At 30.3% G+C, this 14,460-nt stretch overlaps 1 protein-coding gene across 1 annotated transcript; it reads right to left on the minus strand.

Annotated features, from left to right (window-relative positions):
• Positions 1–1,261: 1,261 nt before the first annotated feature.
• On the minus strand, positions 1,262–12,433 carry LOC111000820. The gene is made up of 2 exons (XM_022270407.2): positions 12,287–12,433; positions 1,262–3,862 (listed from the first exon to the last, which is right to left on the minus strand). The coding sequence occupies exons 1-2, from the start codon at positions 12,332–12,334 to the stop codon at positions 3,422–3,424; spliced, it is 489 nt and encodes a 162-aa protein (XP_022126099.1). The 5' UTR covers positions 12,335–12,433; the 3' UTR covers positions 1,262–3,421.
• Between the last annotated feature and the right edge of the window lie 2,027 nt (positions 12,434–14,460).

Genomic DNA, 14,460 nt, shown 5'->3' on the forward strand with positions numbered 1-14,460 from the left:
GTAAGTTTTTTACGCCAGCTTTTTCTGTCTGTCACCCTCTGTCTTCTTTGCAGTGTGCTTTGGTATCTTATGTTCCATGATACACATATATTATTTTTTGTTTTATTTTTAAAGTCAATCATTATCGTAATAATAAAACTTATACCTTGAAAGAGGTCCATCTTGTAATTAATGCTTAAATTTCTCAGCTGTCATTGTCAAAACTATTAACTAGCATTATAATGCAGCCGTAACATTACTACCATACCGATTATAGCTAAGTTTTTTTCTGTTTTGTAATTAGAGATCTTTTCTTTTATGATCCTAATATAATGTTAGTCTGTGTAGAATTATTGATTTTAAACATTGGTATGTTATAGCATTACGTATGTGCATAGCATCCGCTGTTATCAAGATAGTTTGCAAAATAAATTGTTATTTTTTGTTGTATGGCCTGGTTGGCGTGGGTTTTAATAAATTAATTATTTATTACACTCAGGGTCAATACTTTGAAACCCAAAGAACAAGGCAAGAGGTATAAGAAACTTCCAACCAAGCTTCCAAATTGCTTACAGTTGCAGCAGGTCCTCTTCTCGTCGAACTAGCTGTGCCGTCCTAGTTATCAGATACCTTAGTCTACTTCTTTCACTACCGACTATGGGCCTAGTATTCACTCATGTTATTAGGTATCATTCTTATATAGACTAGATTGTAATTCAGATAAAGCTCTTTTTAAAGTTCTACCTCTTCTTCCTTTGGGGGAAAATGATGAATAATTTGACGATACGCATGCACACCGTCACAAAAAATCGACACTCTAAAGTTATCTATAGTTAACATTTTATTTTTTTGTGACATTTAATTAAACTTTTTTTAGTTAAATAAAGTTTCATTATATATATAGATAGTGCGTTATAATAAAACTTTCAATGTATTAAATACCTTTATTTCGACAATTGATAGTGTCGTCGTTTATACAAATGTAGAAGTAGTTAGTAATGTAGAATTAAATTATTGAAAATATTTTTATCTCGTTGCGTAAAACTTCGAACGCGTGTACATAAAAAAAATTTACAGAAAAAAAAAAATTGTTGGTACCCACATGTTTTTTTTCTGTAAACATTATAGCTATGTTTTTTTAGATATGTATTGTGGTTTTCTTCCTGTATCTTTTTAACCTATTGAAAGATCAATGAACTAACATAATCTGCTTACTAAGTATATACGGCAAAAAGGTTTAATTTTATAACTTTGGGAATAGGAAATAATAACTTTATTAATTCATATCGCATTTATTAACTTATAATTATTCTGAGATCATTATACATAATCTAAAAACTATAGTTACTTAATATCACAATAACTTTGGTGTAATATACTTTAAAGTACATGCATATTATTCTAAAGTTCAAGAATAAATAAGTATTTACAATATCTTAGAATCGAAACAAGACAGTAAAATCGTAAGTCTAATTACATTTTTAATTTTTCGTCTCTTTCTGTAAAATTGTGTTTACGTCGTGATTAAAAGAGACACATGCTTAAATAAGATTAAGATGGGGTGGGGTGTTTAATTACGCCCGAACCCAATAATTAATCCAAAATCTCAGATTGAAAACAATTCGAGATCAGACCATGACGATCTATCGATCTCCTATCTGCATCCCAATAACCAAACCCTACGAAGATAATCCATTTTTGGCGACGGATAGGTAGAATGCAATCACTTCACTCTTTACACTCACATTTGATAATCAATATAAACCAAATAAAGTAAATAAAACCGTACAAATAATATTAAAATATACATGTCTATGTTTAAATCATATTGAATAGCTTTTTAATTATTTTAAAAACTGGTGTACGTTAATATCTTAAGATAGGATATTGGCACAGTTGAATTGACATTTTCATACACAGGTCCACATACACCGTTCCGACCTACCATGGATAGCTTGTATCGACAGATAACTATTACAATCCATCGATTGGTTATTGGCACACTTATCAATATTTGGATTAATATGTCTACCTCAGATGGATTGAGATAAGTTATTGGGTTTGGGCGATAATGTTTACATACTAATCTTTGTTTGGGAATTTAAAGATATGTCATTAATTGTAATCACGCATCCAACATAATATAACATTAAGTTAGCTATCTACAGACAGATGTTTTTATACAAATCATATACTACAGGATTATATCACAACTTCATTAGAGTTTTTAATCTAAAGTCAAGGTTTTGTGAGTTCTGTTTTGCGTTAATCTTTGGAAATTGGTATTCGATTTACAGAATACAGCTACTGCTATCTGTTATAATGCATATGAAATCATAACGCATTCTAAATAAACTAAATTATAAGTACATTCTACAAATAGTGATGACACCGAAAAATATTAAATTTCAACTCGACATTTTCCGCTTAAAATATCGAGATAAATAAATAATTATATTTCAATTAGTTTAGTTTAGTTAAGTTATTATATTATTTAGCAATCAATATTATAATGCAAATTCCCTAGAAATAATTGAATGTGATTTCCCATTGAAAATATGTATGTATATTCCATTAATGATTTCCTTAATTCCTCGCACATTCATACATAAAATATTTCAGCAATACAACAATTTGGTGGTTGAATATTCTTATCAATTGTTTAATATGTTTATTAGCTCAGAATTTCCTACGTAATATAGTTATTTAAATAACATTTTCATCGTATAATTCATATTGGGATTATGAATGTAGTATGTGTAAATATAACAAGTAGCTAAGCAAAAAAAGGTCTGAGGAATGTATTTATTATTATTTTTACTATAAAATGATAGTTTAAATTTAGTAGTCAAGTTTTTTGTACAGGCTCTAAGGGGAATCATTACAAAATCTCCCATATGTAGATAATCCTACCGTGGTTAATTAAAAATCAAATTTGAAGACGAAACTTATACTAAATTAAAATAATATTCGAACTTAAAATGATATATCCGTAAAATTTTATTATAGGCAGTGGCACGTAAGTCTAGCGCTGGCCGATACGTGGAGGGGATTGGTGCGCATGTGTACTGTGGTGCGGGGACCGGAATGCGACTAGAGAGCCAATCGACGCTCTTCATTCCGCTAGCTCCCCTCAGGTACCTTATTTTTTACTTCTGCGCAATAACGGTCAGCGCTAGAGTTTCGTGCCGCTACCTGTACTTACATTAATAACCGTAGATAATTTAATTACATTTATAACATCCAACGGCGCGTTTTTACTTTGCAACTTGTGCACGACTATTCTACTTCCCTTTTAGTTTACTGTTGAAAATGAAAAATCTACTTGCGACCATTGTCCAATACAATCTTTCGTATTACGTCACTTCACCTTCGGAGGCCGATCAGCCCTCATCGGCTCACACTTAATAATCATACCATAATCCTTTAGAAAATGGCACATTCATAAGGCGCCGTGTTCAATGCTTTCATTAATCATATTCTGTGCATCCTCATCCTCTGTATCTTCGTAATCTAGCATTGTATACTCTGTGTGTATACTCGAACTATCTTCTGAGTCATTGACATTTAAGTATGTGGCTGTAGCATAGTACGCAGGCCTCGTTTGGGCGGGGCTGCTGCGCATAGAATCGTAGGCCGAGTCGCTGTTTGATACAGATCTCGCGTATCTACGTAGACCTGTGTGGTTACTGCCGTAGCTGGCGTAGCTACTGTGACACTCTGATGTGGTCTCTGAGTATTCGGATAAGTTAACTGGGGTTAGGCTTTTACGGCACCCGCAGAAGTTGACATCGACATCTCCTTCGACAGGTGTAGATGTGGATGTATCTGGTGAGATACGATTGTTGCTTTTCTTGTTCTTGCCCTTGAATATTTTGAAGGCCTGTAACAAAAAAACGTTAAATTAATATAAAATTTGAACTGGAGCGTATCATTAAGGAAAACGTCGTGAGAAAACTGAAATGTCAAGTATTGACGACATAATATGTCATATAGAGGTTAAAACTCTCCAACTTTGATGTTTTTTTTGGAGTACAAACTCTAGGGTAGTGGGGTTCAAGTGCACAGGCACTCATACATGATATATTTTTGAAGCCTGGTAGAGAGTGCTGGACACCAGAGTTGACACGTTCTTCGCTCAAGGAATAAATATTGCACAGGAAATGCTGCTATTTACACTGACACAGGCAACAAACCTTTACAATATTGTAAATACTGTATTGTATTATATTAAATGTCAATTATCATAATTTTGTTGAGATTTAATGCTTAATACACATATTTAAGCATTCTACATTGTACTATGTGTACATGTCTTTCGTATTATTACGATAAAACTAATATAATTATAAAATCATTTTTTATTTATGACATTAATTGTCAAACTATGTCAAATCACTTATGTAATTATTATCTTAGGTGAGGTTAGTAAGACAGTTCTAGTAAATTTATTTGTAATAAAGTATTGAGAGTAATATGTTAAATGTGTAAACATGTATTGAGGCTATCTAGTCTTCGCCTTATAAACGTAGATAATGAATTCGAATTGAAGATTTGTTAGATAACGATTTTTGGGTCTTTTACAATAAGTGTACATTTATGCATATGTTGCCAATAAATGATCTAAAAGTGGACACTTAGTAGGCAAAAGCTTTTTTATCTACTTATATAAAGAATCCTTATTTTATCAAGAATGAGTGAACTATATGTTCTATTCTAAACACCACAAATGCCTGTTGTTAAATTTGGAATGGAGGGTTCAAAAACACGTCAAACAATGACGTCAGAGATGCGTGACGTATTTTCTAACCTTTTAAGTTATTTCAAACTTTTTTCGTCACGGACGATTTTCCTCATGTTTTATAACTTAGACGTTAATTTAATACTGAATATTATTTATGATCACATATTTTGGACGTTAGATAAAAATATAAGTCGAGGTTTAAATTTATAATCCTAATTAATATTATTATAATCGCATTTACATTTGATTTGAATTCAATTAAAATAATATTTTAACCCTGATTTCTTGTAATTTATCATGCATTGAATTTATTTATTATATACTATTATTAATATATATATATTTCTGTTAGAACTTGACTTTCCTAAAAGTTTTTACTGTTAGAAAACATGCATAATAGTGTAGATTAACATATTATATACAAAAACAATTGAAGTATCTCTAGTCATAAAATTATATAATAAATATTATCACATACAGAATATATGTTAGCGATCAAAGTTGAACGCACCACCCGTTTCCATTTCCTTTGATTTACTGTTATCAGAGAATTGTTATTACATATATAAATTAATAAATACAAGTTTATATAAACATATATATATAGTACAAAATTATTATTGCGAAAATAAAACTTGTATGTGGTATTAAATTGAAAAAAATACGGATAACCTCCAACACAAGATTCGTTAAGTATAATTAGAGAAATAAACTCGATACATTTTTTAAGAGAGATATACGGTTAATTAAACATATAACTAATGATAATTATCTCGCTTTTATACTATCGAACAATATTAATCGATTAATTATGATATTTTTAGGACTGAGGACAATGCGCATTAATTGACATTAATGGCTGTCATGTAAACAGATAATTCAATGATTAATATTAATGTAATAATTTATTTTAAAATATCAGTCGTCGTACTTTATTTCAAGTTTACTTACTCGAATCTTTCTGATTATAATACGAAAGTCTAGTTAGTCTTCTCACTAATTGGAATTTTTAAAACTAATTTTATAGCCATTTAGTTTCTAACCCAACTAGGTTATACTGCTCTAGTTTACCACGAAATATATAATACCTACTGCGCTACGGCCGCCTGTGCTTTTTACACACCTCCCTGGCCTGTCAGGGCAGGTTAATAACACCAAGTACAGTTGAAAAACAAATTCAAACTCAAAAATATAATTATTCATATAGGTAAACATGTACATTTATTAACGTCAAAAAAACAAATTAAATTAATTGTAAATTTACATTTACAATCAGTTCGCAAGTCAAGGGCGTAGAGCGGGTAAGAAAAAAAAATGATTGTAATTAGGCTGGAGAATAGATATGTTGAACAGTTGACAATTGACTTGTATAATGACGCGGTTATACGTAGGTACGCTTATTTCGTTTGACGTGAAACAGATAATATACATAACACGATGATATGAATCTTGAGTATGCGAATAATGTAAATTTGCATGAAAATACATTTAAATATGCCATTTGCATTGACATTTGAGTTATTCTAATTTTAATCTATATTTATATCAATGCTATTCTCTTCCCGACATACTTAACGATTTTTAAATTTTCTTATTAAGTTATAGACATTTATATATTTGTTTAAACAGATATTTATTTAAAAATAGTTTTTAAAGTGTAAATATAGCGAATATACGCGATCAATATACTTCAAGTTTTATTAGATATAAGAGAATCGGGAGTTCACAGATACATAATATGTAGAATATACCACAATCACGATTTATTATTTATCTATGGAAGAGGCGATCAGTATTTTTATTGTATTCGAGATCATTGATAGCTCTTTGATACACTTGATTTTCTCGAGTGGTTGAGTGTTGTTCGGAGCAATAAAGGTCACAATTTTATTTCCTGTGGGGAGATGACAATGAAATATCATTATCTTGTTAAATATAACTTTAAAAAGAATTAACGCAGAGTTTCAGAGTCGACACATATACTGGACTGTATGTCAAATCTGTTCTTACTGCTTTCTGTCAGATTTGATTATATCTGCGTAATGAAAATGTCGGTAGTTCTATAAAGTGAAGTGTATTCTAAAGTGGTAATAACCATTTAATTTTCAAAGAACTGTAATTTACCAAACAATGCGTTTTTCTCAAGTGGTTTTTATTTTAAGAGAATCAAATCAAAAATCATTTATTCACGTTGGTAACATAATGTACACTTATGAACGTCAAAATAAAGAAATTTAATGTATTTAAATGCTTCTAATTTTACATTTACTGCCAGTGCTCAAATCAAGGGCGGAAGAGAAGAACTGGCAATAAACTCTCCGCCAGTCTTTTAAATCGCCAAATTTTTTTTACACAACGTTTGTAAGGAGCTACAACCATTACACTGTGTTCCATATGACATCTTGCATAATCAAGAATAATAAATTAAAAACAAAGATTTTTCATCATTCAGCAGAAGGCATGGTGAAAAAGGAGATTATGAGAGAACATGACTTGCTATGACATTTGACTATAAATATGGTTGAAAATAAAAGAATATTGTCCCATTATGACGATTCCAGACGGGCCCTTACACAAAGGTGAATGTACAAGAATTGTATAGTGCCTTTTGAGTTCAGAAACATGTTTACAGAAACTATATCTTTTAATTTTTAATTTTTTTAATACGTCTGGACAATTTTATAAAGAATATATGAAAGATTTTAATTCAAATAATTTTTATTACATAGAATATCCAGTAAGATATTAGTTATTGTAATATATTATGTATTACTATTTAAACTCGTCCATCATTCTCTCTTATATTTGAATCAGCCATTGAACTGGTCTCGAAAAATTTCAGTCACCCTTAATTTACTATCTAATGGTTCACTGCTCATAAATATTAAATATTTAAATAAATTTAGTGTTAGTCCGAAATAACAGACCAAAAAGTAATTAGAAATTCTAGATAATTATTATTAATACATTAATAGGAATAATTGTGTTGTGTGTGTTGTGTAAAAATGTAAGAAATGACGAATGTAAGTATTTTGCATGTATTTAAACTATGTATGTGTAGATTCAGAACGACTTATCCTTGAACAGCCTATTAAACTAGTTTAATAATGCTATTGACGCCAACAAGCCTGTAGTATCAGTAATGTATAATATACTGTAGTAACTATATCTCATTGACATGCCGTCTGTTGTGGCAGATAACGATATTTACTCTCGTGTCGCTAAATATTCACATTATTAAACAGCACGTTAAAATAATATAATTTATAGATTCACTTTTCGACAATCAATTGAGTCTCGCATATTTATTCTATCTCGCATATTATTATATCTAATTTATTCTAAGATTCTCGAAAAATACATAAAACAAATGTAAGTTTTACAGTAACATCCAATAAGAAATGGTTCAATCTAGTAGGAAATTCGATTCTACGTGTTTACAAATCAATCAATTTTAATAATAACGAGGTTGGTACAAACCACTAAATATCACTTAAAGGAGAGTGGGTCGTGTTTTTTAAACAATGGCGAAATCGGGTCAGCGTAAATTTAGATCTATTCTGATCTAATTAAATGAAAATAGAATTGGAGAGATGTTTCGAAATTTTATCGCTATTTTGTAATATGACTTACGCCCAAATCCAATAGCCTAACTCAATCTATTTTTGTTCTATAAAAAAACCTATATATGAAAATGAGAGTTCAACTGTGCCAATCATATCAATTAAGATTTTAACTTACACCAGTTTTTAAAATAATTATAAAGCTATTTGATATGTTTTAGACATTCATTCTATCTATTGGTTAACCGGATACAATCCATAAATTTATCGCAGACAGATAGACTCGGTAGGAGATAGAGGACTGATAAACTCCAACGCAATGTTCATATAAAAAAGTATTTTCGTGCAAATCTGCAACGGGGACTAAACTTTTTTAACTTGATTTTGTTTTCTACTTATTAATTTTGAATTATTATTAGGTCATGTAGGTCAAGAAAGTATGTACATATGATTTAAACATGTTACTTATAAATAAACATATTCCTATTTGACAAAAAATCAAGTAAATGTCATCGAGTTATAAATTAAAAAGCGCTTTAAAGTAGCCTTGACTCAAACACACTTCACAGATTATATTATTCGCCTCGACGACTATTTGCAAACCATAAATTTGTAATAACCGGAAAAGTATATTTGCTTACGAAAATGTTATACAAAATTCTTTTCTGTATTGTTATCTTAATCATGGACATCTTCACTCACGGTTTGCATAATTAATGCCAATAATACCGCTTGAAAATACGTAATCACACAAAGGACACACAAAGAATGAAATTCAAAACGCCATGACGTCATCAATTTTATCTATGGTTTGACTGACACGTTACGATGAACATGATGTCATATTGACAGTATTTAATGCTTCACTACACTTACTGTTTTGTAAAAAATAAGTAGCGTGCGTTTTACGTATTTATTTTATTAATTAAAAATATAGGAAACATAATGTACACTTATGAACGTCAAAAAAAAAAAAGAAATAAGTATACATTAAATGAATCTAATTTAAGTATAATTGTAATATAAAAACTTTAAATCCCGACAATTATGTTAAAAAGTATGGAACAAGAAACTTTTTCTATGGAAAAACGCCTTTTTTAAATCTCATATTAATACAATAAAATTATTTATCTAACATAAATCGTATTTATATTTTTTTTTAATCTTAAGTACTTCCACAACTTTTGGGATGTAAAACGTCCTTCAAGGTCTCACTTCGCAAAACTCAAATTCATACATTTGTACTTTCATTGAATTTACGCGGGAAATATTTAACCTATGAACAAAACATTCACAAAAAGTTCAAACAATTGACATAAACATTTAAGAAAAACAATAGTTTCAGAAAATCCATAGTTTTTGCGTTTCTTTCGGGTCATAGAGAATTCCCACAAAATATTTGACCCACAGATTATAAAAAATAGAGTTAATATTTTATTGGCTTTCGTTAAGCCACATAATATTTGATTACGCCCATAACTTTAATAGACAATTTACTAAACGGGAATCATTATAACCCAGTTGCGCCATTAGACTGTTTCATTAATAATTTCTTTAGAGGCAAGTAGGTCAGTCTTTTGTGCCTGATACACATCTTCGTGTCTAGGACAAGCCGTTTCCTCACGATGTTTTCCATAAAGGTTAACATAGAAAGAAAACTTAAAAGCCAGGGTTAGATCGCTTAACTCCATGGTTGATTAGCTAACACTGCCTAAAAGCAATAGTAAATAAACTACATAATATAACTGTAAAATTATACGAAGAACTTGTTAAACAACTTTCGCTAGCCACACACTTTCTTTGATATTCAAATGTTATCTAATATAATGCTTATGTTCTATTAATGCGTAACAAATGCATGTGGTTGATGTGGCCACCATGAATTGGCTTATTACTTACTAAAAAATCTATACCAATATTTTATTTGTGACGTATTAATTCAAAGACCACTGGAATATTAGAATAGCTTAAGCCATAACATATTCTTTCTAAAATGTTTCTTTCTTAAAAGGCCAGAAACGCACTCGCGAGTCTTCTAGCATCGATAGTGTCCATGGGCGGCGGTATCACTTATCATCAGGTCAGCCACCTGCTCGTTTGCCCCCAGTTCTATAAAAAAAAATGTCTAGATCCGAAGTCGGGAGAGGCAGTGTTTTTAAATTCTAATTAACGCGTTATGTTCTGTCTAAAATAATCAATTATTATTAATTTCATGTTATAACTTTTATTATATAATACGTTAGATATCTTCACTGTATGGTTAATGATTTTTTTAAGAAGTATCGACTCTGAATCGTACAACGTGTTTTTTTACTCAGTATTAATTTTGCATATCGGCAGAAAACTTTATTTAAATTAACAATACGTACAGTGAAGACAAGACAGATAAAAAATTTGTCTTCAAAGAATAAAATGGAGAGTAATTCTTTCATTACGAACGAGTTAGCTTGCCAAGTGCGATATCTTCGCAAAAATATGATTTTAAGTAAGCAATTATTTATATTTAAGATAACATTATTTATAGATGCTGTGTTTGCGGGAGATAACGAACATGGGGTTTTGTTGACGCGTATTTACTTGAGGGAAATAATGTTTAATATATTTTACCGATTAAATCGAGTTCAAATTGAAATCGTCGAATTAAATGCACGAGTCACAAATGAAGTGGTGATACCATCTTTAAAATTTATAACTAATTTATTTTGATAAAAAATATAACAAGAAAACTATTTGATCTAAAATGAAAATTGATTCACTAAATACCAAATGAAATTAGCAGGTCTTTTGTTATTTCGAGAAAAATACTAAACATTAAAAAAATACAAGTTTATGAAACTACGTATTTGGATTAAAAAATAATTCCAATATGTTTATCCAAATATAACATTTATTTCATACTCATTATTTGAAATAATTGTAACACAAGCATATAATAATAATTTAAACATGACTCTTTTCTTAAAACTTCTATGACATGGTCGGTGTTGACAAAGATGTCAATCCTTTAAAATTGAGACATCAACTGTCAGACCATACCAATTTTTTGATGGCCATTGTCATTGTATGAATATTCATAAAAAGTTTTTATACTTATTAGTGGTTGGAGATTAATGTAGCATGTGGCGCGGTTGGTTATAATTTATAAATAATTTCCTCCGGGTATAATATACTTATTAGCATTAAGATCACTTTGAATTTATTTTAATTATTGATTAATTATATAAATAAACTAGATTAATATAGCAATGTAGTCGTAATATGAAAAACGATCAAAATGTTTTAATTTCATGTCTATTTTTAACACGTAAACTCAATTTGCTACAAAGAGACAAAAGAGTTTAACAGTGTTAAAATTCAGATGTGACCAACTACCACAGGTTAAGAACGTGTATGGACAACTTAAATTACGTAAATGACATAACTACAGAATATAATTCGCATTATTCTAAGGCAATAAATAGTTTTATTTGTAGTTAATATTAATTCAGCTTATAGTAATAAAAATATAGCAATATATTTATGTACAACAGTAATAAAGCTTATTGCACATCCATTATGCGAGATATTATAATTTGTTTCCGTTTAATTGGTTGTTCACATTTTGTATTTATTATGTTGCACGATAAATAAAAACATGTGACAGTAATGTTTTTTAGAAAACTACTACCCAACAATAGTACCGTTTAAACTTGGCTTTACGACACCTTATATAGAATAATAGTATAACAAAACACACGAAAAAATACAAAATATAAATAGTTACTTAAAAAATTAATAAGAATTTACGAGGCTCAATTATAATAAAAAACAATTTTATCTAATCAGTATTTGTCCACAAAATAATTAGAATTCTAAATGTGTTTACTCAGGCAATTCAGCTAACATCATGTTCAGATAAACGACATGATAACCGTAAATTGAAAATTCAAATTTAAACGCATTTCATTCTAAATAGATTCTTAACAGATAAAGCAACATAATATGTGAAAAAATTACGCACCTGCAACCACTTCCTTCTCGTCTCGGTGATAAAGTCGGTGAACACCATCACTGTAGTTAATAACACGTGCGTCCTGCTAGAGATCTCGCGAGGGAGTGAATAGTGACTACTGAGTACTGAGTACTGACTACTGACTCGCCCCCGCGTCACATTGCTATATACGCGTAGGGTGATACGATCCGATGAGCTTTCAAGTTTTGCATTTTACGTAGTACGCGCTACGGGCGTGGGAAATTTTGTGACGTGAGATAGATAACGGAATAATTTTACGTATGAAATGCATTGTAAAAGTTTATACGTAAATTGTAAGTAACATTGCGAGCCGCAGATTGCATCATGTTTGGTATTAAAAAAAGGTTTTATACATTTACGTCACTACCGTATTTTTTGAATTGAAACTTCTTTAGGCGCATGAGATTGAGAGAGAATGAGAGAGATTGAAAAAATAGATTCTATTAGTTGATGTATTCGTTTAATTGTTACATAGAACTTTAGATGACAATTTTGTCGCATAACGTCTTTTGCAGTAAATAGATTTTTGATTTATTTTCATATATTATCATAAGCACGTATACAGTGTGAATATACAATTAGAAATACATGGAGTGATCAATTACTGGTACATGATTATCTATTGGGGCTTACTTTAGGAATAATTAATTAATTTACAAACAATTTTCACTTTTACATGTGTACCTTGTACGCAGTATGCTCAAAATAGAAAAAAAACTATGTATAGATGTCTTACTAAATGCATTTACTTCCAACATGTGTAGTGGTTGAGTTCTCAACCCTGAAGCCTGGCGGTCGAACTCTAGTGTTAATAGACTTTTCTGCAAAATTTTAAAATTCACATTACATTGTTTAAAGTCTAAATTGTATTGAACTGAATAATTCAAATAATAACTACTGAAAGAGTCTATACCTCTATAACATATATTTTAAATAAAACAAGTATAAAGTAGTAGTAGAATAATTGCAAAACAAACAATTGTCGGTAAAAGACATTTTGAAACGAAGCATGTATACGGAAACGTAAATAAAACGAGAGTAACTGGGTCTGTGGCTCATCACAGTGACAGTTGACATAAAGAGTGCCGTGACGTTGCACAGGGGTCGTCCTTACAAGACTTCATTTACAGCTTAATAATCCATCAAAAGGAATGATTTGTTTTATTTTTTACCAATAAAAAAAGCAGAGGAGCGGAGCTGCAATGAAAAATATTGAAAAGAAAATTATTAATATTTCCAATTCAAATTAAAAATATTAAATGTCTCTATAATAGTCCATTGGAATGATGTATGTCATATTATCTACCGCAGTGAACAGATGGCTATGTACAAAAGCCGATTTACCTCCTGCCCGTTTGCCCCCTGTTCTATGAAAAAAAAATTAGACTAAATTTGTAAAATTTACAAAGTGATTCTTACTCATTTATAATGATTTCGCAATGAATTCGCATAAAATTATCTTTGCGTGCGTGCCTAACTACATGTCTCACACCTGCTGTGAACTAAAACCACCCTCTAATCTATATTTTCTGTATAACCAGCAATCGTGGTGAAATCTTCCGAAGCGCACAAAACATCAAGGTCTGTGATTTAATACAATCGCTAACCATAGACAATATTGTCTACTAACTTCAACTTTACTTGTGTTGTAATGTTTTTAGTATTTGGTAGGTTTTTTGAACTTAAACTTCCGTAAGTAAAAATCCACATTTTTAACGTACGGACTTAGCGCTAATTCTCGACTCTAAATCTTACTGTTTGACATTTGACACTTGGCATTTTTTTGGAGTTTATGGTATAGACCTTTAGGCCAATAATTTGTTGATGCCTATAAAAAAGACACAAATGCTTTTACGTTTTACTGTTTATCATGTGTAATCATGGCGTTGTAGTAGAGTGCAGGTGTTTTGCCGGCGCCTGGGCGCCACTGAGATGTCACCACGCATACTGAGTTGCAAAAGATGTCTGTAAATAGTAAACAGTTGATGCTGACGTCTCATGATCTTTCTAGATGCTTAGACGTATGTCTTTGTAAGGAAAAACAGGGTCATATGGTGACGTATGTAAGAAATAAAATCAATGCTAATTTTAGAAACTCACTACTTACAACAGTTATTAATCCTTCTATTGATATTGTTTAGTCCAAAACTTAGTGGGAATGC

The sequence above is a fragment of the Pieris rapae genome, chromosome 20, assembly GCF_905147795.1.
Source record: "Pieris rapae chromosome 20, ilPieRapa1.1, whole genome shotgun sequence".
Taxonomy (NCBI): domain Eukaryota; kingdom Metazoa; phylum Arthropoda; class Insecta; order Lepidoptera; family Pieridae; genus Pieris; species Pieris rapae.

Excerpts from the sequence above, each read along its gene's own strand:
- LOC111000820 (XM_022270407.2), bottom strand. The coding sequence starts at position 12,334 with ATGGTGTTCACCGACTTTATCACCGAGACGAGAAGGAAGTGGTTGCAG. Across the intron at positions 3,863-12,286 it reads CGAGAAGGAAGTGGTTGCAG|GCCTTCAAAATATTCAAGGG; the intron begins GTGCGTAATTTT and ends TTTTTGTTACAG.